General features: G+C 39.1%; 2 protein-coding genes across 4 annotated transcripts; both read right to left on the reverse strand.

Moving 5' to 3' along the window:
* Window positions 1-170: 170 nt before the first annotated feature.
* Window positions 171-20,793, reverse strand: LOC109081230 (transcription initiation factor TFIID subunit 1-like). Of its 3 annotated transcripts, none has more exons than XM_042756394.1 (41): window positions 20,475-20,793; window positions 19,924-20,038; window positions 19,589-19,712; window positions 19,383-19,499; window positions 19,179-19,301; window positions 18,859-19,100; window positions 18,537-18,758; window positions 18,140-18,421; window positions 17,260-17,446; window positions 17,029-17,136; window positions 16,738-16,905; window positions 15,761-15,888; window positions 15,563-15,670; window positions 15,036-15,209; window positions 14,731-14,904; window positions 14,403-14,507; window positions 14,064-14,264; window positions 13,636-13,777; window positions 12,782-12,912; window positions 12,616-12,696; window positions 12,370-12,519; window positions 12,138-12,257; window positions 11,757-11,932; window positions 11,331-11,557; window positions 11,035-11,242; window positions 10,713-10,878; window positions 10,013-10,224; window positions 9,133-9,247; window positions 4,825-4,923; window positions 4,568-4,745; window positions 4,414-4,481; window positions 4,213-4,335; window positions 3,363-3,455; window positions 3,184-3,268; window positions 3,028-3,095; window positions 2,770-2,886; window positions 2,362-2,466; window positions 1,813-1,911; window positions 1,371-1,584; window positions 1,128-1,278; window positions 171-610 (listed from the first exon to the last, which is right to left on the reverse strand). In XM_042756394.1, exons 2-41 carry the CDS (start codon window positions 20,035-20,037, stop codon window positions 373-375), a joined length of 5,943 nt encoding a protein of 1,980 aa, XP_042612328.1. In that variant the 5' UTR covers window position 20,038; window positions 20,475-20,793; the 3' UTR covers window positions 171-372. The 3 variants fall into 3 exon arrangements, with proteins under 3 accessions (XP_042612328.1, XP_042612329.1, XP_042612327.1); XM_042756395.1 differs by having other exon boundaries at window positions 9,139-9,247; window positions 17,260-17,449; XM_042756393.1 differs by having other exon boundaries at window positions 17,260-17,449.
* Window positions 20,794-21,911: 1,118 nt separating this feature from the next.
* On the reverse strand, window positions 21,912-24,258 carry LOC109081228 (rho-related GTP-binding protein RhoG-like). The gene is made up of 2 exons (XM_042756396.1): window positions 23,913-24,258; window positions 21,912-23,618 (listed from the first exon to the last, which is right to left on the reverse strand). Exon 2 carries the CDS (start codon window positions 23,593-23,595, stop codon window positions 23,020-23,022), a length of 576 nt encoding a protein of 191 aa, XP_042612330.1. The 5' UTR covers window positions 23,596-23,618; window positions 23,913-24,258; the 3' UTR covers window positions 21,912-23,019.
* Between the last annotated feature and the right edge of the window lie 135 nt (window positions 24,259-24,393).

Below are 24,393 nucleotides of genomic sequence, written 5' to 3' on the forward strand. Positions count from 1 at the left end.
TCACAATTTACCTGAAACTGCTAAAAACGGCCAATGTCAGCTGCCAAGATGAACTACCAAGGTTTGAGTTCAAAGTGTTTTTAAATTAATTTTAGAAAAATGGATTATAGTTAAAAAAGTAGTAAGATCAGGACTAGCAGGAGGGTTGAAAGAAATCACAACGGGTTAACTCCAGATTCATAAAAATTTATTTCTCACACTCTTTATCACAAGAGTCCGGGGCAAACAGGATCGATACGCCATATAAAAATAATAACAACATGTAAAACACAACCATAAGAGCAGGACGAAATATACAGTTATGTGCAACACCATGATAACCACCAGGACATTTACACACACAGAACATATGACAGAAGAGGAATAAGTATGTTAGTTGTCAGAATCCATGTCACTGTCTCCACCAACGGATCTGAATTCTTCACTGTCCTCCTCATCATCACTGAGCTGTGCCTGTGTGAGAACACTAGGACCTCTTCTCCTCTCATCCTCCTCCTCCTCTTCTTCCTCTTCACTTATCCCGTACCCCTCCTCTCCATCTTGTTCTCCTGTCCTGGGGCTGGACACATGCCTTTGCATCTGACTGTCTCCATCATCATAGCTGCCGTAGCTATAGCACACAAGAAGTACAAGTGAAAGAGTGTATACAGAGACTTTGTGAGAAGACATGGCATTTCATTAAATAAAAGGGACACATCGCCTTACTGGCAATGATACTTGGTTGGTCTTTACAACCCTAATTCAAAGCAATTTGTGAGATTTTAATTGTTGCTATGACATGCTTTAGAAACATAAATTAATCTTTTATCAATTCATGTCAATGAGAACAGTATGGAGCATGACCAGAATATAGCTGACCGAGGGCATTACCAAGATGCCCCAGAAAATAGCACAGGACTACGTATTAGGAAGTACTGTAAATCATGTAAATAATGTCATATAAAAAAAAATCACAACACTTGTCGAAGTACAAGACAAACATTATTATTATTAACTCGAGTAGTGAGCTACCAAACAATAACGACTCTAGAATCCTGCAGTTACTGAAGAACAGTAGAATATCTATAAGAGTGACGCAAAACCATGACTTTATTTGAAATGACATGCTTTTTTGCATGTATTCTGACCTGACATTGCTGTCCTCCATGTGCATTACCCCATCAGGTCCCTCCCCCTCGTAAGACATCATACTCTCTTCCTGCTCTAGTCCAATCCGGGTGCTCTCCTGAAGCCCCAGTTCAGCATCACTGTCACTGCCACTCTCTGACAGTTGGATAGCTTCAATGGAGATTACAGTCAATATTACACATACAGCTATAATATCCCACAAATACTCATATATATATATATATACACACACACACACTCACAGGAGAATGGATTATCGCCTTCCTCCTCACTAGCGTCGTCTTCTGCATCTGACATCAGCAGATCCTGGTAGAGCACACTGGCCTGTGCTGGCCGGCTGGAGCTTTCATCATCCTCCTCCTCCTCATCATCCCTGTGCATACGCCTCTGTGACCGCATGAGGAGCTCATCGTCATCATCCTCCTCATCTTCATCATCCAGATCACCCTCTTCAGCCTAGAAGTACATACAACACTCAAATCTCTGACACTGAAACATTCAACTAAACCACAGCCTTTTAACTTTTGCTCTGAGTTAATACTATATTATTGCTTAATGAATATTTTCATATTGTTCACAATAATGAGTTGCTTAAATCAAACAATAAGGGGAAAAGGGGACTGAGGTTCCCATGTTAAAGACCCCTGGATTAATTAAAAAAAAATTTTCCCACAAGGTAATTACCGGAGCAGGTGTTTTAGGTTTGCCATCATCATCTTCCTCAAATCCTTCAATGTCCACATCAGACTCATCCTCGCCCATTCGGCCTCTGCCGTGGCGACCTTAGGAATGTACACATGAAAACAAAGTTAAGAAAAGTGTAGTGGCACACAGAAGGAGAGGACCAATCAGAAAATGCATGCAGTAGAGGATGGACAAATGTAGGGATGGTCTCTGAAAGAAGCATTTCAGCTACATTCCTTTCAAAACGTCATTATATTGCTTTGTTCTTGGCTGGTAAGAGACTCCATTTGAAAGAAACTTGACAGATTCTGAATTTAGCTCAATAAAGACCAGTTATAAAATGCATCCTAAACATCATTTAATAACTGATGGAGATGGGTTAATCAAGCAGCACACAGAAACCATCACAGTACAGGGGTGGGTAACCACATAGATGGATGGTGGGGTGGGAGGACATATCTAAAGGGGTAAAGCAAGCCACCCAATAAATTGAATGATAAAATGGATGGACAGAGGAATAGATGAATGCAGAGAGGGAGAGAGGAATACCTGCCCCCCTCTTTTCTCAGGGGTGGGAGGGATTAGCGTAGCCTCAGCTAACAGACTAGAATCTGCCTGTAAACTCACAGACACACTGTTCTCACACACATCAGGCTGAGAGAAAGAAAGAAAGGGAAGCAAAGACAAACAAAAGGATAGAAAAAAAAAAAGAGAAAGAGAGAAAGAGCCCCAGACACAGAAAGACAAATAAGTTGTCATAAAGGAAGGAGGAATAGACAGGAACAGTGAGGAAATGTGAATCAAACAGCTGTGCAATACAGAACGTTTGGATTATGCACAAGAGAGAGAAATACAAGCCTTCTGTTCTATTTCTGGCAGAATCTCTTATGCTGACATGCTTCATTTCACCTGCTACAAAATATGATATGAAAATATGAGTGTGATCTGTGTGTGTACCTGCGGCGTGTACGGTCCAGGGGTCAGGGGGTCGAAGCTCTCAAGGTCTGCAGCATCCAGAGCAGCTTCTTTAGCAGTACAGATGTCCTTTTCCAGTTGAGTCAGGTGTTCGTCATACTAACAGACAGATACACATTATACTTCTCAAACGCAAGTCAAACAAAGCACATGAAAACAGCAAAGAGCTAGCTCGCTCACTCACTCACACACACACACACACACACACACACACACACACACACACACACACAGACGTACCTCTGCTAAAGTCTGCTTGCAGACATTCACGATTTCCAGAGCTGTTTTGGTATAAGGACTATCAGGCCCTAAAAAGTAAGAATGTATACAAAAGTGTAATCACAATTTTAGTCAAGATGAAACAGCATTTTCATAACTAAAACACTCGTTTCTCACCATTGTACTTGACACTGTTGGTGTGAATGAGACCGACATCAGAAAGAAAAACCTCTCGGTTCTGGTACTTGTGCTTGGAGATGTTCTACACACAAAAAAGCAAACAAACAGTTTAGAGATCCTTAAATAAATCACATCTTAACTGAAGTTTCTTGCGTCCACACAAAGATCTTCCTGACCTTACGGAGTGTGTCCAGATCCATGGGGTTGATGATGACTTTATAATAATCAGGAACAAATTTCTTGTTAACAGGATGATGGAAGGGCCAGGACTAGAGAAAGAGAAATATTAACTAATTAAGGAAGAGCAATTCACTTCATTTTTGCTAACTGACAGATTAGCTGGTCCTCTCTAGTTTTAGTGTTAAGGCTGTTGAGCAAGTTTTTCAATGTCATAATACGTTGATAATTTAATGTAATAACCAAAATAGCCCTACATTTGATTCATGGATTAAATAGGTGTTTACTTGTATAAAGCTTGAAAAAAAGTCACAGGCTCTCTAAAGACCTTTCATAAGTTAAGGTGCCCCTTTTTGCATAATGTTCTGACTGACTCTATAAAGAGTTAAGTGAAGCACTGCTCGCCCACCTTTGTTTTTTATATACATTTTATACATTTTTAATTGAATTTTATTTTATTTATTAACTTAGTTGTGTATTTATGTATTATTTTGTTCTAATTTTATTATAGTGCAGGGTATTTAATTTTACTGCTACAATCTATGTAACTGGTTAGATTTTTGTTAATTGGGGAGCTATTATTGCATAATTTTAGCTTGTGGTGAAAGGGTTTGTTATCTGTGCACTTCTTATTCCATGCAAACAAACAACAACAAAAAAATCCATTTAAGAAATTAGAAAAAAATAATCAATAAAATAAGTTAATATCGTCCAAACTGATTTGCAGTTAATAACACTGGACAGACATTAAACATGAATGATTAAAAGAAGATGAAATTAGTACTCTAATGCTTAAATATGAGCAAATATAAAATGTATAAGAACAGAACAGGAAATAACATCACTCACGTCGGGTATGGCCATCATCTTCTGTGTGACAATGTTGTCGAGGATGAAGGAGAAAGCAACCTGATCATCATCATCCAGAAGGGGATTAATGGCTTTCTCTAAACGAACCAAACGCTCCTCTTTCTGCAAAGAGAGTAACAAGAATTAGTCCTTATGCTTCCTGCAAGTATGTCTGAGTCCTAGTAAAAGATTTACATCTACCTCTTTGAGTTTCTCATCACACAGATTCAGCATTGCTTGACTGACAAGGGTTAAAGGATGCTTTGCACCTGAAAACACAGATAAAAACAGATCATGAATATGTCTCAACAGAGTAAAGAAATTAAGTTTCTCTATGAGTTACATGTGAAAGTACCATTGTACGTAGCACTGTTTTTGAAGATGAGCTCGACACTCTCTCTGAACTCTTCTCGTGAAGGGTACATGCGCTTGCGAACATTTTCACGCAATGTCTGCAGGTCCATCGGCCGTGTGATGATCTTGTAATAATCCTTGACCAGTTTGCCGTTCACAGGAGTGTGAAACGGGTATGTCTGAGAGACAAACACCATATTCACTCATTGTCTCAGAGCACTTGTCCATCTCTAGTAAAGTTAAATGAATGTGTCTTACATTGGGAAGGTCCCTCATGTCATTAATGATGCACTCCAGTACTGAAGAGAGTGTGACCATGGGGTCTGTCCTTCTGCGATGGATGGACTTATGAGGACGCTGAGAGAAAGGCAGAGAAGTACAATAAATGGTGATGGCACACTGAGAAGCTGCCATATGTTGATTACTTATACATGGTCTATAGCAGGGGTGTCAAATAAGGCTGTGACGATAACCGCATTACCGCGGTAATTAGATGCTGACTGCGGTGTTGAGGTCTTTTTTTTTTTTTTTTTGCTAGTGAAAGTTATATAAATGCTTATATCAAGAACATGCTCACAGAAAACAACATAGAACAAAACAGTGTTGGATGAAGTAGATTAGAGCCCTGCATGGGTCTCAAATACAGGCCCTATAGCCCAGGGGTCGGGAACCTATGGCACATGACAAAATCATGTGGCTCGCCAGATCTCTCACCCTTTACCAACAAATGATCCATTACAAAAAATAATACATCACAAGAGATCAGTGATTAATTTGTTGCAGAGCCTACATAAGCTGATAAAAGTTTTAAAATAATATATACATATATACTGTACATGCCAGTGTGTGTTTTCAGTGCAGCAAACCACTGACTTGTCTATGGTAACATTGAGCTGATAAACTCAAGATGCTACATAGCTCTTTAGTTTGTGGTAACAGCGAAAAAATGATTGTTTGAACAGCAGAAAAAAGTGTGAAAGTATGCAAAAAAGTGACAGGACTGAAAACATTACTTTCTCATTACTCGACGGTTACTTTCGCTTTTTCCGCACAACTTTCAGCGGATGGGACTGTTAGTATTAATAAAGGAATGTGAATAAATGAGACAGTAAAGAGTGGGACATGCTTGATATTAAAAAGACAGACAGAATTAATTAAACTCTAAGCCGCGAAACAGAACTCAATCCACTTCTGACTAGATGTTGTCTGCGCGTGAGGTCCAAGTGGAACACTTGTCTTCGGTAGCTTGCCTAAAACGGCCAAAACACGGAGTGTCAAAATGCCTGCACAATTTATGATGGTTAGTTGCATATTTGTGTATTTTAGTTTCCACAAAGTTACTATTAAAACATTATAGAAAAAAAAGCATTTTATATAATATTAATATTATTGCTCTTTTGGAAAAATGCATTAACCAAAAATAAAAATTTGTCTCTTTGGTCAAAAAAGGTTCCCGACCCCTGCCCTAGCCAGTCTTTTTTTCCCCTTCTCCCAAAACAGCTTATATACTACTGTTTCATCTATTAAAATAGTTCAGTTTTGTATGTAATAGAAAAGTGATTATATTCTGTTTTTTTTTTTTTTTTTTTATAAAGTTAATTTAGAAAAACGTTTGGAGCATTTTTTTGTTCGTTTAATGTAAGTTTTTGTTTTTTAAAGTAATGACCAAGCGGCCAGCGGCAGACAATGAGTTGATCATAGCCTATGTTTTGATCAATTTAGTCTTCTCAAATCAGCACGACTTGCCTAAAATAGAATCTATAGATATAAAACAGTTCAAGCATATAACAATTTTAAATGTTAAACCTAGATAAATGTGCAGGGACACTTTGCAGGATATGGAGCCAGCGCGATACGCCGTCAGTGGATACGCCGTCATTTTTGTTCATAAAAGTAAGAGTAATCATTCGTAACTGCACAGGGTCTACTTTTATTTGTGTGAACTCACAATAGCAACAAAACATTGTGCTTTTATAAAATAAAGAAAACAAACATGATGCACTTTCTTCCGTTTCGTCTTTAACAGGAGTACAAAAATGAACCGAAAATCAGCGAATAGATGCCTCACAGACATTATAAATATATCTATAGCAGGGCCGCTGGTGGCCAAATGGGTGCCCTAAGCAGAATAGTGTTGTTGTGCCCCCTCCTTCCAAAAAAAAAAAACAACTTACTATAAGGGCTCAAAATAGAACTTTAATAAAAAAAGTAAATAAATAAATTGTAATTAAATTGTATTATTTATAAATTGCAGATGTAGTTCTAGAACAGCCTAAAACAGGCCCGGCCCGAGGGGCATAAGAAAGTTGGGGCTCATCGTCACGGGCTGAAATGCAGGGCTCAGGCTCGATTCCATCTTTCGAAAGTTGCCAGAAAATATATGACTATATGCGCTACGAGCCCTCCCTCAGAGAGTGTATTCAGTGCGGCTGGAAACCTCACTCAGTTAAGATCTTCACTGAAACCAGTCAAAGTGAACATGCTGGTTTTCCTGGTAAGAAACTTCAAAACTGAAAAATAAAGCAGCAGGACTTGCCGATTCACTTAAGCGGCCCAGTAGTTTATCAATGATGTTCCTGATGTTCCCTTATGTTGCACTTTGAAAAACCCGAAATCAGAAAATAAAGCATAATTTATGTTCCACTTTCAAATGTTGATATAAATGTAGCCTTGTTAAGTTAAATAATATTAATGGTAATTTGCTGTTAAATGATGAAAAACTGTTCCATAATTCCTATTAAACTCAAAAGATATCAAAAAACAAATTTGAAATAAATGTAATTTTATTTTTTTATTGTTAATATAATTTGCTGTTTAAATAATAAAGGAGACAGACTGCTTATTATTCATTTCCATGTTCATTTACAAGCTGCATGCGTCCTTAAGTCATTATATTTCCGCGCCGTTCAGGGGAGGGGGGTTGCGATTAACTGCGAAATCGTGGTGATTTGTTGCGTCTTCACCACGGTAAGAAAAATCCCATACCGTCACAGCCCTAGTGTCAAACTCAATTCCAGGAGGGCTGGAGCCATGGGCGTCGCTAGACGGAGGGCTGGAGCCATACGTGCCCCAGTAGAGGTGTGCTGTGGCCATGTGCGTTGTTAAGTTTACGTTATAATTTACTTTATTTGTCAGTGTATTAATTTAAATTGATAATCCTGGAATAGAGAAATTAATCTATATGCAACGAAGCTTGTAAAGGCAACACTGTTTAACCGCATGCACATAGAAATCAATGCCCGTGGCCGTCTGTGTGTTTATCTGCAACACACAGCACGTGACGGAGTGGTTTTGTGTTGAAGTTGATTTGGGGTATGAGAATGAAGTTGGGGTTTGTTATTGGGCTGGTACGCTCCAGTACGCCGTAGCAGCACATTTATACTTTAGCGTACCCAGAATTTTTTTTTTTATTATTGTTCCGGGCAAGTGTTGTGATGAAATCATTCTCACATGCTGCCCTGTGCCCTCACAATTTCCACTGAGGGGAACCCCCCAGCCCCCGAATGCGATTTCCCCCGTGCATTGGGAGTACCGGTAGTTTTGTATTTCTACTTCAAGCACTGGATGAAACTAAAGTGTTTCTAAACTATATGATCTTATTTTGATTTTGAAAACATTGGCTACTGTAGATGGACATCAGAATTATTTTTGTACAAAGCAGTCACAGGTATAGACTTGATAAACAAACTTCATTCTCGGCCATCAAAGTCAGGTCTCAGACATCGGAAGCATTAAATCCCAGGAAAACCTCCGTCAAGTCTAAGGAATTGCACTAGCCTATTGCAGTGAAAATAAACACATTTTTGTGTTCTGTAGAACTGTCTTATGAAATTTATATTTATTTATATGAAAAGATTTTTTCGGTCTAGAATAAGAAAATCTGAGCATATCACACCAGTCCTCAGGTCTTTACATTTCCATTTAGGATTGATTTTAAAGTAGTATTATTTGTTTATAAATCACTCAATGTCTTACATTGCAGATGTGCTCACTGAATATAAACCTAACAGATCATTAGGAACATGTCAGTTAGAAATACCAAGGGTTCACTCAAAACAAGGGGAGTCTGCTTTTAGCTATTATGCCACACATAGTTGGAAACAGCTTCCAGAAGAGATCAGATGTGCTCCAACAGTAGCCACATTTGAATCCAAACTCAAAACACATCTGTTTAGCTGTGCATTTGCTAAATGAGCACTGTAATATATGTCTGATTCCACTGTATTTTTCCTCTTTATCCTATTTTGATTTTAGTTTAGTTGTGTTGTACACTTATTGCACGCAACTGGCTTTCAAGAAAGTAAAGTGATATGAGTAATGGGGGGCCTGTGCCCCAGAAGAGCATTATGTCTAGCGACGCCACTGGCTGGAGCCCTGCAGAGTTTAGATTCAACCCTTATTAAACACACCTGATCCAACTAATCAAGTCCTTCAGGCTTTTTTGAAAACTACATGGTATGTGTGCTGGAGAAGGGTTGGCTCCGGCCCTCCAGGAACTGAGTTTGACACCCCTGGTCTATAGGGACCAGTAAATGACTACGGTACAAACAAACACTTAAAACATACTCTTACATTGAGGTAGTCACAGTGCACCGTTGTCCCCACACGTCTCTTCTTTTTAGGAGGAAGCTGCTGCTTGGGGAACTTCAGAACTAGAGATTTCCTCCGCACTTCATCAGCACTAGAAACATATTAATTATGGATTAATATTCATAACAATACTACAAATCCTAAAACATTTTAGCAAATGAGCATACAAATTATTTGAACAGTTGACAAAACTTTTGGAAAGGTGACATGCCATGCATTACATTACCTACAATCATCTCAAACAGTATTTTGGTAGTTACATATAGTTATATATAGTTCATTTATATGTTATTATGCATAAACCATTATGTATATGAAATTAATTTGTCACGCCTGAAGTATTATTTACATACAATTGTAGCATTTTTAATATTTTGAATTTTTATGTTTACATTTTCAGTTTTCATTTAACAGTGGTTTTGGTCATTTTTATTAGTTATATATTTTATTAGTTATATAAATATATACCTTTAATCTGTATTTCAGTTTCAGTTGTATTTTAGTTCAGTTTTGCCTGGGCAACAATTATAATCTTTGTTTTTTAAGTTTACATTTTTCATTTAATATATATATATATATATATATATATTTTATTTTATATATATATATATATATATATATATATATATTTGGCTTTATATCAATAAAAAAAAAATGTAGTTAACTTTAACACTGACCATGGGCCTATTTTAAAAGCTAGTGAAGATCAAAGATAGTTAAGAGAAACGTGTTATAAATGGCACATACATTTTTAAGTAAACTATTCATTTTGAACCTCTTGTTCATATTTTGGCATTGATTAAAAAAAAAAAAGTTTACAAAACACATTATGTATCAACTGCCATGTTTGTTTTACCTCTCAATGAGCTGCTTTCCAAGCACAATCTTGGTTCCTTCTACTTTAATAAGTTCTTCATTGTCATTGTGGATCACAGTCTTCTCGAGCTCCTCTTCCTGCTCCTCTGTCATTGCCACTGGATTAGAGGGTGGGGCATTGGTTTGGTAGTACAATGGGCAGAACTTATTGGTCCTCATATGGCCAATAGCACCACAAGCTCCACATTTCAGCTGTGGACACCAATAAACATTTGAATCAGTCTAAGCAGGAAAATATCATAGCTTCATTTCATTCACAGCAAGACACTTTAAGAAGTTATGAGAAACAAGGATCAGTGATGAGTAGGGCTGGGCGATATATCTAACGATACGATCATGCGCATCTAGTCAGTAAATCTGGTTCCGTGATTACCGCTAAATCACCATCACCTGCTTTCAAATGGAGAGGCATTTAATATACAGAGCCGTAGATCACTCACAAGCTACACAATATCGCGTTCATTATCGCAGATGAATCGCCTTCGATAATAAACGCGATATTGTGTAGCTTGTCAGTGATCTACGGCTCTGTCTATTAAATGCCGGTCCATTTGAAAGCAGGTGATGGCGATTTAGCGGTAATCAATGAACCAGATTTACTGACTAGATGCGCATGATCATATCGTTAGATATATCGCCCAGCCCTAGTGATGAGTAGGAGTGCATTTCTAATTTTGTACCTTCAGGTCTGGTCGTTCTTTGGCCTTCTTCGCCTTTTTCTCAGGCGGACCTTTAAATCTATCTTTCTCCTGGTTTCGTTTGAGGCGCCGCAGCTGCTCCTGAATTCTTCGTCGTTCCTTTCTCATCTCTTCCCTGTGCTGCTCATCAAACAATGCAAACTTGCGACTGCAGACACATTCAGGGAGACACACAAACATTTTTATTATTTTACTTAATAAATTAAATTGTTCAATACTATATTATCTATTAGTGTGTACTAGTAACAACTATTATACTTATGGTATCACAATAACTCCACTAAGTACGCAAATAGACACTTACATGAACTCATCATCCTTAGTGGTACGTATCCGCAAGTAAGCATCAATAACAGACGGTTTGCGTACAGTCTCACAGCGCACATACTCTTTGCCATCCTCATCACGGAAGGTGCGATAAATTTTCAACCTTCGCCCTGTTGCTGAAGAGTTCAGGCTAGTGATGGAGGAAGCATCATCATCTTTGTGAGAGCTGGTGGAAAGGGCACTTGCTACAATGCACAAACAGATGCGGAGTTATTAGATACAGAGACAGACAACAATCTTGGTACTGACAAGCTCAATTTCACACACACGTACAGCCTTTGCGTCTTTCTTTGCGGCCTCTCTCTCTCTCATTGTCCTCTCCCATCAGCATCCGCTGCAGTTCTTTTCTCTCCTCTTCTTCTCTCTCTCTGATCAGCTGAGAGCTGGTCTTCTTATTCTGCAGCATGTTCTCAATGTTCTTGCCCATCTCCTCAAAATCACTGTCCTCCGCTGAGCTGCTGTCCGTGTCCGTCGATAACACCTCTGTGGACTCCAATACTCTGAAACACAAAAATACACACAGTGACTCATTTTACATATACAAGAGCATTGTAACATTAATCAAAACTGCCATATTCATTTTATGTAACTATTTTGATAACCTAACTGGTATAACCAGAGCTAATGCAAAACATTTTTTGAGTGTGACTGTGCAGAATGAAAAGCAGAGAACCCTGCTTGTTTCTCTCAGGTCCTCACTTGTTCTGCAGGTCAAAGATCCTCTGGCACTCCTCTTTGTAACGTTCCTGATGTTCTGCTACAGAGAATCGAGACCCGCGAGCGAATTTACTCATAGGCCCCTCCCCTGAACGAGCCTGTTCAGTAGACATGGTCCTCACAACGTCGATCACCTCCCAACGGGACAGTTTCTTTATCTAAATACACACATACATATACGTATTAGAGCATTAAGAGGTTTTTACCACCAATACACATTTATATCATTAGAGATAAAGTTAATAATATTGAAAACACAAAACAACAACTTAAAACACATACACAGCAACTTCTCAGATAACTATTAAGTGATAAGCTTATTCAGAGGCGGTATCTTTGAGTAGTTTGTTAGTTTAGTCTCACCTCTTCCTCAGGAACTCCAAACTTGCGGAGCAACTGTTTGGCATTTTTTAGGGACAAACGTCTCAGATCCGCATCAGTCCCTGTCACCGTCTTTTTTACTGGCTGGGGCTCTCGATCATCCTGAGGAAAAAACAGGAAACACACAGTTTGAAATGAGAGTGTGTGGAATATTCTCATGCATTTGAAACATTTAATAGCTAGGAGCTGTGCTAAATGGTCAGAAAGCATGTACCTTCTGCTGTGTAGGTTTGTTAGGGATTTTAACGTATGAGAATCCTTCTCCACAACCAGTGGGGTCAGCAACCCCTGTGACCTCCAGGAGACACTTCCCCTTCATGGCTGCAATGAACGCCCGAGTTGTGTTCCATGGGGCAGTGCGCACCTGATCATACCACCACATGAATATAATCAAACCATACAAAACTCACTTAAATCCATCACAAATACAGTATTCAAATGTACTCATTAAACCTCTGACCTCATCATCAATCTTCATCTGGAATTCCTCTTCATTCTCTTCCTCAGGTGCAAAAAAAGACTTCTCACCATAACCAGCATCCTGGGAGAGAGAACAGTGTACATTAGCTGGTGTGGATCTGGAAGAAAATCATGCACACAGAGATATGAAGCTTGCATGTGCAAACCTTTAGTCTCTGCTCTGCCACCTGCATACTGTAGTATGCACAACACTGCTCTGGAGAGACCATCGCTCTGATCTCCTCTTCGGTAGGAAGCCGAAAATCAGGTTTTAGGACCCACCAGTTAGAATCCATTCCTGAAAGATTGTGCATGAAACAGCTTTATTACAGGACAGAGGATAGAAGTGTAACTGGACCTCCATACTCATTTCTTTCTCTCTAACTAGTTTTATCAGTAGTGACAAATATCTATGGTCAAATCTTTATATTACATTTCTTTTTTTTAGTTGGAGGTTTCTTTTTGAAAAATGCCAAGTGTGAAACGTTTCTCGTTTCTTTTTTTTGTGATATTCTGTATAAGGCCTGTTTCACACAAACTGCATCTGTTATACATGAATTGTAGACTTGGATGGTGCTTTTGACATGCACAGTGTTTATGCTTTAAAAGAAAATGCAGTGAATTCTGGGATACTACAATGAACTTCCTTGAATAATGGCCATAAATTATAAAATGGTTATTGGGAATGTGTATTTGAAATAAATACAAACTTGCCCATCATGAGATCTGATTTACACCAAATTTACATCTTACACATAATGTAATCCAAACTGTGGATAAAAATCACCAAGATTTAGACAGATTTACAGCCCAGACAGTTTGGATCCCTGTTATTCTGTGTGGACCTTGCAACCAGTTAATATGGGCAAAGGTGTGTGTGAAACAAGGATAAGGAAGAATTATTATTTCAAACATTTCTTAATGAAAATGCCAGTAGGTAAACTTTCAGTTTGTTCTGAAAGTTAATCTCAGGATTTGATTTAAGATGAATGTGTGTGCATTATAGAGGGTGTAAGTGCACCTGTGCGTTTAAAGTCAGCACAGAGTTTGAGGCGTTTGCGGATGCTGCTCTCAGAGTGAGAGGGAAAAGCTTTCTTTATGTCCTCCATACGTATACGACGAGGACGATCTTTACTCTTCCAAAACAGACGATAGATGAACACCTACAGAGAGAGAGAAATTACTTAAATACACTCCAAAAAACACTAGAGGCATTTCAAACAAGATCAAGATTTCAAACTTCTATAGGTGTCCCACAAGGCTCGATGCTACAATAATTAAACTGAAGATGTAAAATACACCAAGTAGTCGGCTTATATTACTACTCTCTAATATTACTAATCAGCCTTTATATTTAAAAAATCTACTTATCCATACATTACTTCTTATCGTACTTGTTAACACACAGCTAGAATAAAATAGGGAGGCAGGGATGGGTGTCAGTGCTACCTGGAGGAAATCCCGAATGTGGGTGTTGGCTCGTTTAGAGTTGGGTCCTGGCACCTCATAGAGAGGGCACTCCTGACCCACAACAAATATGTCCACAAGCTCTCGAATGAAGTAGCCCTGCCTTGTCCGGATAATGAGGAAATCAGTCTCAGGCATCTTATGTAGGTAGATGGGAGCTCTGAACAAGTTATTTTCAAAGGCCTGTGACACACACAAAATTACATAATGAATATAATTCATAAGGATTGACAATATAAGGACTTCAGCATGATATGTTTAAGAAAACAAGCACTTGACAGAGAGTGACAGAATTGTGACAAAAGTGTGTTTGTATGTTACCTGCAGTAGCTGTCCAGGGTGCAATGATCCCAGGAATGGTGAAGTGTGACAGTAAACCGTCTCTCCGTACTTACAGTCAGGTGCTCCTGGGTCTTTACCTGGTTTCTACAGACAGAAACATTAACAATACCATTATTAAGGGTGACCAGACTTGGATACCCAGATCCAGATCAAGAATTATCATCAAGACTCAGATGAAAATACAGATTTATGAGACCCAGAGCTAGATCAAGTCACAAGTCCATCACTGTACGCTCTTTATCGACCCTCGCATGATATGACAAGCACCAATAAATCTCCCAGTGGTCAATTTGAATTTGTGACTTACTCTTTTGTAGTTGTTCTTGATTTTGGTCGCCATTCCAACTTGCATGAGAAGGGGAGGATACTCCTCACTATATTCAGCCAAAATCAGGTCTCCGTCTTTGCCTGTCAGATCCTGAGCTGTCCGCATAAAAAACATATCCCCTCCACCCGATGCCTGACGTTCCTGTTCTCGCATCTGAGAGATTTTTAAATATAACAAGACAAATGAAGAACAAGTGCAAACTTTAATAGGCCAATCTATATTACACACAAACAAACACTCACTGTCACTCCCAAACACACACTGAATTCTTTGTTTCAGTCTACCTTAGCCTTCTTCTTGATGTGTTTGAGGAGAGGCTGGGCTGGGTGTGGGCCAGGCTGGGACAGCGCTCCAAATGAGTACTTCTTAAGGGAGGGTCGATGGAACTGCCGTAGTTTCATAGGTCCCATGTGAGTGGGGAAGAAGGGCTGCCTCAACTCTACAGCAGGAATGGAGTGCTGACAAAAGAAATGTTGACCAAAAAAAAAAAAAGGAGAGAGAGAGAGAGCCAAAGCAAAATTAGGAAAGATGATTTCATATCAAATTATTAAATCTATTAACTGTATTATTTAAGTCAGTGTTATTGGAAAAAGGCACTAAAAATCTAATTTTATAAAATGGACAGAATTTTTATTGTTTCTACCCATTTAAGGGTTCCATTCAGACAGACACACATTTATGCACACACTGTTTTAAGACGGTCTTTCAACAGTGAGCTATGCACATGTCCAGGACATATAAAGGGCCCAGATTTTCACAGATCAGACTTGAACCAGGGTCCCCATTCACATCCTTAGTTTGAATGTCCTACCTGGATGATGTTTCCTCCAAAAGTGCCCCTGAGCCCCTGCTGTTTGGGGTAGTAGAACTCATCGTTTGACAGATTCCAGGGATCTTTAATCTCCGGTTGGGACATATTCTAGACAAGAGCCATACGACACACATCATCCACTTTTCATATACTTGCTCTTTTTCCTTACTCCAAATCTTTTCCTTATCTTCCTCTTACCTGTTGAGGTTCATCTTTGATGACACCAGTCTTTCCCAACAGAATGCGACTTTTTTTCAGTGCTGTCTCTTTCTTGTTTTCTTTGGAGGGTGAATGAGAGGCTCTCTCCTCTTTTTCATCAGGAATCTCTGTAAATACAGATCAAGGTCAAATAATAGGTTCCATGTACACTTGCATATTTTTGGTGTAGAAGAGGAATGAGAGGTTCCTCATGGTTCTGTTAATGGCCCTTTAATCTTTATTAAAACATAACCTTTAATTAAATCAGTGGTTCTCAACCAGAGGGCCAGGGCCCACTAGGGAACCTTAAGATGACCTAAAGGAATAGTTCACCCAAAAATGAAAATGATATCCTCTATTACTCACCCTCAAATTGTTCCAAAGTTTATTTCTTCTGCAGAGCAAAACAATAAGATATTTTGAATTACTATGGAAGTCACTGATTACTGTCAATTGCTTTATTACCAACATTCTTAAATATCTCCTTCTGTGCTCCACAGAAGACAGACACTCATTCAGTTTTGGAAGAATTTAAGGGCGAGTAAAATTGTCCATTTAAAATTAAGACAAAACCAGCATTTAAAAAAAACGATTTAAAAAAAACAATTTAAAATGTAGATTTTTTTGTGTGTGTGTTTTTATTTTACTTTAACCCCTTAATTGTGCTTTTTTTTCTTTGAAGAACCAGGAAGAAACCTGAATATATGAGGTAGCCTAATTTTTAAAATGTGATTTTTGAAAGTTAATTACAATTTTTTTTTTTTAAATGTATAACATATTTTAAGTAGCAGAAATAGCGAGTAGAAATATTTTTACAAATCTTTATCCTTAATTCTTATCCCGCAAATCATAAAAAAATGAAAAAAGTCATGGGGCAATTGAATATTGTTGTAAACAGTAGGGGGCCTTGGAGACAAAAAAGTTCGGAACCACTGCTGTAAAGAAACAACTGAAGTAAAAAATGTTACATATAATACCGAGTATGATATTTTCATCATTAGGGTCAAGAGTAAGAATAGGAGGAGAAGGGAGGCGGTCCATGTTCTGGTCATCCCAGATTATGTTGTCTTCCCAACGTCCATAAACAAGTTCCTCGTTATCAATCGGGAATATGGAGAACCACGGGGTGTCATCCTCATGAGTGACTGTAAGAAGATACAGATTCAGTTTATTCTATTCTGAGACTCAAAGAGTGGATATGCTTCATATTTACCTCACGGCATCAGCCAAACTTTAAACATGACTACAGAACAAACAAAGGACAGTACCTTGATGATCATGATTATGTTTGTCCCTCTTAGAGCCTGATATGGATGGAGTTTTGGCCAAAGGTGGTGGGGTTGGGGGAACCAACTGAGAATTACTGCGACTTAGACCTGGAAAACATGTATACATTAATTCCACAGACCAGTCAGGGTGTGTCTTTGAATATGTTTTTTATGTGATGCAATGTCAGTGTGACCTTCATTTTTTGTTGCATTATGGCTATGTTCTCTCACCCTGCTGAGCGTTGTAAGCATTGGCGTTACGGGTCATGCTAGTAGGAAGCCACCCAGCCAGACTGGCACGCTGAGTTTTAGTGCCCTTGTGTTTCACCTCCTCTCCATTCCAGATGATGTCATCCTCCCACTGCAGCTGGGTCACCATTAAAAACAACTCATCCTGCTTCGGAGACACATCCTCCTCCTGCTAATACACACAGACAGAAGCACACATATGATTAATTTAGTTGTAAGTTGCTACTATTACAACTAACTGTGCCTTTAAATTCATTGTGAATTAAAAAAGTATAGAAAACATTTCTAATCTCCTTATTTTGCAATTCAGAAGTAAGCTATTTTTAGTAAATGTGTGAGACACAATTCATTAATAGCGACAGGTAAATACCTAGAGCAAAGTGTAAAATGGTAATGGGTGCTACAAACCAGTGTGTTGAAGGTTACGATGATAAATTAAAACAACATGATGACATATACCAGTTTGTAATATAAAACAGCATAATGGACTGGTTTTGTACAGGTAAAATAACTGGAAGTGAATGAAACCCTTGCACATTTAAGTTACAAATGGCTGTATTGCTCTTACAATAAAAAAATAAGGCATATAAAAAAAATTCTAAAAACAGACAGACTTCAACCAGTGTTACTTTTGTATTATTTATAAATTATTATTGTAATTAATATTATTTTTTATTTAGATTTAAATAGAATACTTCTGTTTAGCTTTATTTTTTTTTTTTTTTCATTTACTTGCCAAGGCCATGTTTCTAGCTTTCATTTCAGTTTTCTTTCTAATATTTATATTTTATTCCAGCTTTAATTCAAGTCATGAAAACTATTTTTAACAGATTTAGTTTTATTCACCAAAAACTACACTAACCTCAGCATGTGCTTCTTGGTGTGGTTCCTGTTCACTGATTGGTTCAGCAGCTGGAGGGTTTGCAGTTTTAGCCGCTGTTTCAGTACTGTCTTCCTTTTGGTCTTCTCTGAGTTTAAACCCATAATAGAAGCCACTGCCATCCTCGGGGACACCAAGCATGTCATACCAAAGCTGCGCTGGACCGTAACGCCACTCAGCCACCTTTGGCCTCACCTCAGACACCTTATCACCTTCACCAGATACTTGCAGGAACTTAGACTCCACCGGAGCCATCATATTGATCTGCAGAGAGACAGACACATAGAAACAGACTGTCTTCTTTCTGATCTCATCATAACATAGACCTATTTAAAGATGCAGCCAAGTGGACATTAAATGTTGCATATGTTTGGTTTACCTCATCATCAGACAGACACTGCTCCGGAGGTGGAGGTGGTGCATACTCATAATCCCATCCTGATTTTTTCATAGCCCCTGGCTCAAGCCCCTGTGATTCATTGTCACCTGTAGCCGTGTCTGACTGTGGCTCTCTCTGCTTCCGTTTTCGTTTCCTGCGAGCACTTCGCCAAACAGATGGCATGTTCTTACCAGGACCAAACAACCGCAAGAACCGCAAAACCTAAACCAAAACATTAAAACTCACCATGAAACACTGTGAGCAAACTAATAACTGAATGCAAACTTTGGATTATTTCTAAGAGATATTGTGTAACAGTCACCCTTCCAGGTCTGAACTCAGGGAACAGCTCTGTGACTCCAGGCAGGGCTTTAGCAGCATCTTTCTGCATAATGCCCGCAAGGGGGAGGGTAAGACACCCTGCCTGTCCATCTGTCCCTGGTCCCAGAGACGGCCGATCGCTCTCACTCTCGCTGTCTGATGAACTGCTGAAATCAACCTTATCGCCCACAGATGATGGAGCGATAATGGAAGGTAGGATAATGCCATCACCCTCATCGGTCACTAAAAATGATAAAAAGAAATAAGAACAGCACACACAGAATTCAGACTGATTCCTCATCAATCACAAGTCTCATTTACCATTGCTGTTCTGAGTGGGCATGTCTTCTTTCTTGGCGGGGATTGGCTGACTAGGGGGAGGGGGAGGCGGCATGAGTTTGGCATCAACATCCTCACAATCAGCATCGTAATCTTCCTCTTCATCTGCATACCAAAATACACACGTCAGCGATGAAGGTGTGCATATGCATCAGTGTGCCCGACACCAGTTGTGCCTGTGTGTACCTGTTCTCCGTGATGGCTGGAGGCTGCCCATTGCCTGTCTGTATTTGCGGGTTTCATCCTCTGCAACTTCACTGATATCAGAGTAATCAACTGCATCTTCTGTGCTCCTTACCCATCCTACAGTCACACACACAAATCCTACATTCACACACACGAATCTGTTCACATGGAGTAAAGTTTTTCAAATTACAGGAACACAGACTCACCCTCGGCATCAGTGTTGCTCTGGTCTTGCTCTTGCTCGTCTGTGTCATCCTCACTGGCTGTGATCTCTGTAATGAGTGAACCCAAACCCAGAGAGCCCAGACCAGCTAGGTGCTTCTTTGACTCCTGATAGAGAAAAAGAGACCGTTGACAAGCATATATGCAATATGAAGCTCATTATTCCTTTTGAGCCCCTCTCCACTAAGCGCATTTAGGATGAGAAGTCTGTGGTTTCACTGGAAGACTGAGCTGTGACATTCTGATTAAAAATGTACATAATAATAGATTAATAACATGCATTTCAAGAGCAGTCAAGAGCAGGGCTTTGCTCTCTTACCACATCCAGCACACTGTCATCTTCCAGCTGTCCATTCTCATTGATGTTTCCAAACAGGAAGCCTGTTAGTTGGAAGGGCCGGTCCTGGTCCTCATCGCTGTCAGAGTCTGACATTCTACACAAACACAAACAAAATATTCATAAACCCGCCAAATCAGACTTCATGGATATTATAATTCTGACTCAGTCAGGTTATTTAGCAGTCCCTTTTTATCAGAACTCCCCTTTTGGGACTCAAACCTGTAACCTTCTGGATTTGAGTTCTTTACCAAAACACCCTCAGATAACTAAACCTAATACATAGTCTACATATAAAGCAAATTCTTTTTCTGAACAGTACATCACTGTTACACAGTTTATACAGAAATTACTGCAGTATACTTAATTTTCTGGTGACAACGCGAGAGAATTAAGCTTAGCAAAACAAAAGAGGCGGTGTTTAGATTTTTTTTTACTTTCTCACACTCTTTTGTTTTCTTTTACTTTTATGGTCATTTGAAGACACTGTTATGAAATCAGCATTATATTCTTATAAGTAGATAAGTAGGTACCTGCTCCTCTGTTGCTGTTATCCGGCTCGAAGGCCTCTGGGTCCTCGGGCTCGATTGAGAATTTGACCGAAGGAGGATCTTCCTGACCCCGCTCGATTAGCTGTTAGCAGATAGCGAGAAGGGAACGCGTGAAAGCATGCGCGCTAAACGTTCAAGAATATTACACGGAAGTTTAGTTAATTTAATGTGTAGATATAAATAACTCAAACTACTTTGCGTTTGCAATGAATGAGCAGCAGCTACTGCTTCTTCATGCGCGGGCAGTAGCCGACGAGTACTTTTCGTTTCTGTGTCTCGTTTGTTTTGTTCAGAGCTGATCCGGTTTGTCTGGCTCCCCCTGCAGGTAAGTAAAGGATAATATATCGCATATTAAATATTTACTGCAGTTTCCTCTGTTTAGTTTAATTTGCAAAGCGAGGATAATTTGCTCATTTAACTAAATTAAAATAGAACAAAGTAAAAGCAAAACTCCAGGAGACTCAGAAATAGACTTTTTTAATGAACTAAAGCGATATCATGGAATTTCTTTTTAAAGTTTGTCTGATGGTAGATTATTTTGGAAATAGCACAGCGGAATGTAGACTGTAACAATAATAAATACCTTCATGTTCTTAGGCAGAAGCCTTCCACTGTATGGATAAAAATTTTGATAGCAGAAACACAGATTGTGGCATCGGTTGGCACAGCGTTAAAGGCTAGTGTTTCAAAAGTGTTTACACCAAACTAATAACTAACTAACCACTTCACACATTTGTCTGATATTTAAAATTTGGAATGCTTAATTTACATTCATATGATCAAAAGTTATTGATTAATAATAAAAATAGTAACATTCTTAATATTAACATACATTATACAATATTTTTATGATTTTATCACTTTCTACTGAGATGTCTTTTAATGACATTATCCACAAATTCAGGATTAATTATTCTTATATTACATATTCCAACTAACGTCTTTTTTTCAGTCGTACATCAACTATATGAATATATAAATGGTTTCTATCTTTATTAATTAACATGAATAAAAATATAAATATATTTAAGCTAATTTCTTAAGTCAGACGTGCCAAGACATCTAAACATAAACATTAGACCATTACTCTAACAATGCCTCAACACAAATCACACAAACACAGCTGATGGTTTTGTTTATCTGTGAAAGCATTGTAAAGAATGTCAAAGAGATGCAGCTGTTCTTTCTTTCTCATTCCCTCTTTTTGTTTGTTTGTGGTTTTGTTTTATTGAGTGTGTAATAGATGAATGTGAGGTCAAAGAACGGAAGCCAACCATTTGATTTATTTTAAAACTGGTTTATTTTCTCATGCAAGTGGAGGTATGTTATTTAAATAATAAAAGCGCCAATTGTTGATGTGTTATTGACGTCCTAAAAACAAAATTGTTGAGAAAGCAGCCTTTGGCTTAAAAAAAAGAAAAGAAAATAGCTGATGTTTATCATATAAAACGTAGACATTCAATATATAAAATGTAAATGTGGACCCAATTGAAGCCTAAACCTGAATGTTCTGAGTCTTTGTGTACATTAACTACAGTCTGGATGTTTCTTTGTATAACGGAGATGAAAGACAGAGTGTTTATTTCCTCCATCAGTTCTTATTAGGGCACTTCATTGGAGTGAATCAACATTCATGGTAAAATACAAATAATACAAATATTAGTGGCACTTCAGTTTCAAAAACAGGGTTGTAAATTGTGAGGATTCAGGCACAATGATCCAAATACAACGATCTTCATTTCTACCTCAAGAGTGTTATAAAACAGCACTATATCCCTTCATGTACAGCTCTTATAGAAGGCAGGTGAGCTACAACGGCTCTCTGTAAACTTTCAGCAGCCCTTTCCAGCAATAAATGTCAACTGACACCCAAAGTAGCACCCTAGATGAAAAGAGCAGAGAGGAAGGAGTTTATGAGATGTCAGAGAAGGGGCCAAGCACTAAAGGCACGCTGAGATTCCACAGAATTTCCTGATTTAAAAGCCAATCATCCCTACAAAGGCAACAATACAAGAAAAATAGCATGACGTAGGTCATCAAGCCTTAGCATCTCACATTAAAATACCACGTATATAAGGTGGATTGTGAGCCCTCCTAATTGTGTTACTGATGCGAAGAGAAAGACAGCACCTTCATAAGTCTGGATTTAGACTGAATTTACACTTTGGTGCATGAAATATTCTCTGAGTGTTTCCTAAAAATATGCTGGGGTTTTTAAGGCCTTATAGGAAGGTAGAAGTCATCGATGTCTGTAGTCCTTCAGACAAATCCACTGTGCCCTGGACTGCCTGACTTCAGATTACAACACCTTATTTATGTCTTAGGTGACATGTACATAAAGTTGAAGCACAAATACACCAGCACACACAGTCTCAGTCTCTCTCATTAACAGTCTGTGCACCTATTGCTAACTGTAGTGTAGAAATACGAACAAAAAGTGGTAGCAACACACCTTTGCAGAGACGATCACATGACACTTACATTCCACCCTTCATAAAATCTCTCTCACGCACACACCCTCACGTAGTTATAACAGCACACATTTCTTGGCATGCTTCTTGGCATTGGGGTAGAGAACGGCCCTGACTGCTTCGTTGAAGACCTCTCTGACCCCCTCCTGCAGAAGGGCCGAACACTCCAGATATCGCACCGCACCAATGCTGCGGGCCAGTGCGCTGCCCTGCTGCGGAGTGGTTGGACTCATCCCCTGCTCCTTCAGCTTCTCCAGAGTCTCCTTGTCCCCTCGCAGGTCTCTCTTAGTGCCTACCAGCAGCACAGGCACACCAGGACAGTGGTGGCACACCTCCGGGTGCCATTTATGCCGGACGTTGGCATGAGAGGAAGGGCTGGCCACAGAGAAACAGATGATGAAGACGTGCGTCTGCGGGTAAGAGAGGGTTCGCAGGCGGTCGTACTCCTCCTGACCGGCCGTGTCCCACAGGTTGAGGCTGACGGCACGGCCGTCCACACAGGTCTGAGTGCTGTAGTTGTCGAAAACTGTAGGAATGTACTCGTCTGGGAAGGCATTAGTAGTGTAGGAGATCAACAGGCAGGTCTTTCCCACTGCACCATCACCAACAACAACACACTTGATGGTCTGCATTTTGTTGCCTGGCACAGGGGTCCCTGAAAAAGGGAGAGATTGCATAACTCACTATACATGAAAAACGTCAGTTAAGAGTACTATACAACAGGGAAACTGGCAGTTTGTCTGTATAAATCGGCAGCTTGTTCGTATAAATATGAGTTATTTTCACGTAATGAGACCTCTGCAAGCAAAAAAGACCCAAAACAAAGTAATAAATCTGTTCAGCTAATACGTTAGCAGCTGATCCGCTGAATAAAAACGGCAATTATGGGACTTAGTAAGGCAGCACCACATCGCCGTTGCTAAACGTGTATTTTTAAAGTAAAACTCACTGTGTTTGGGTAGTCTGGAGAGCTGGATGAGTGTTTGCTTTGAGCTGCTCAAGTTTCTATCATCGCAGCGGCAAAGGCGCTTTGCTAACCGACTAGCGGATGAGCCTCACATTAATCAGTTATTAAACATAGACAAACAACCCCCGGAGGTCTCTAACTACGCATAACAACTGTACAAAACCTAAACACACGTACGAAGTCTCGAAATACTTTCAAATGAACATCATTTGAGGTAACTAAAACAAATTCTTCGATGTGAGTCGCAGTCCTTTTCTCTCACTGGCTCATTCTTCAACTGACGCTACGGGTAACGGAGACGGCATTGGGGAACACGCCCATGTCGCAAAGGCCTGTGGGAAATGCAGTATAGACTACAAATGTTTTCATTTACATTTATGTAGTCATAATTTGATGCAATATTAACACATGTATGACTGATTTGATTTACGCTATTGATTTACTAAACGTATAATCTTTTATA

This window comes from Cyprinus carpio, chromosome A5 (genome assembly GCF_018340385.1).
Source record: "Cyprinus carpio isolate SPL01 chromosome A5, ASM1834038v1, whole genome shotgun sequence".
Classification (NCBI taxonomy): domain Eukaryota; kingdom Metazoa; phylum Chordata; class Actinopteri; order Cypriniformes; family Cyprinidae; genus Cyprinus; species Cyprinus carpio.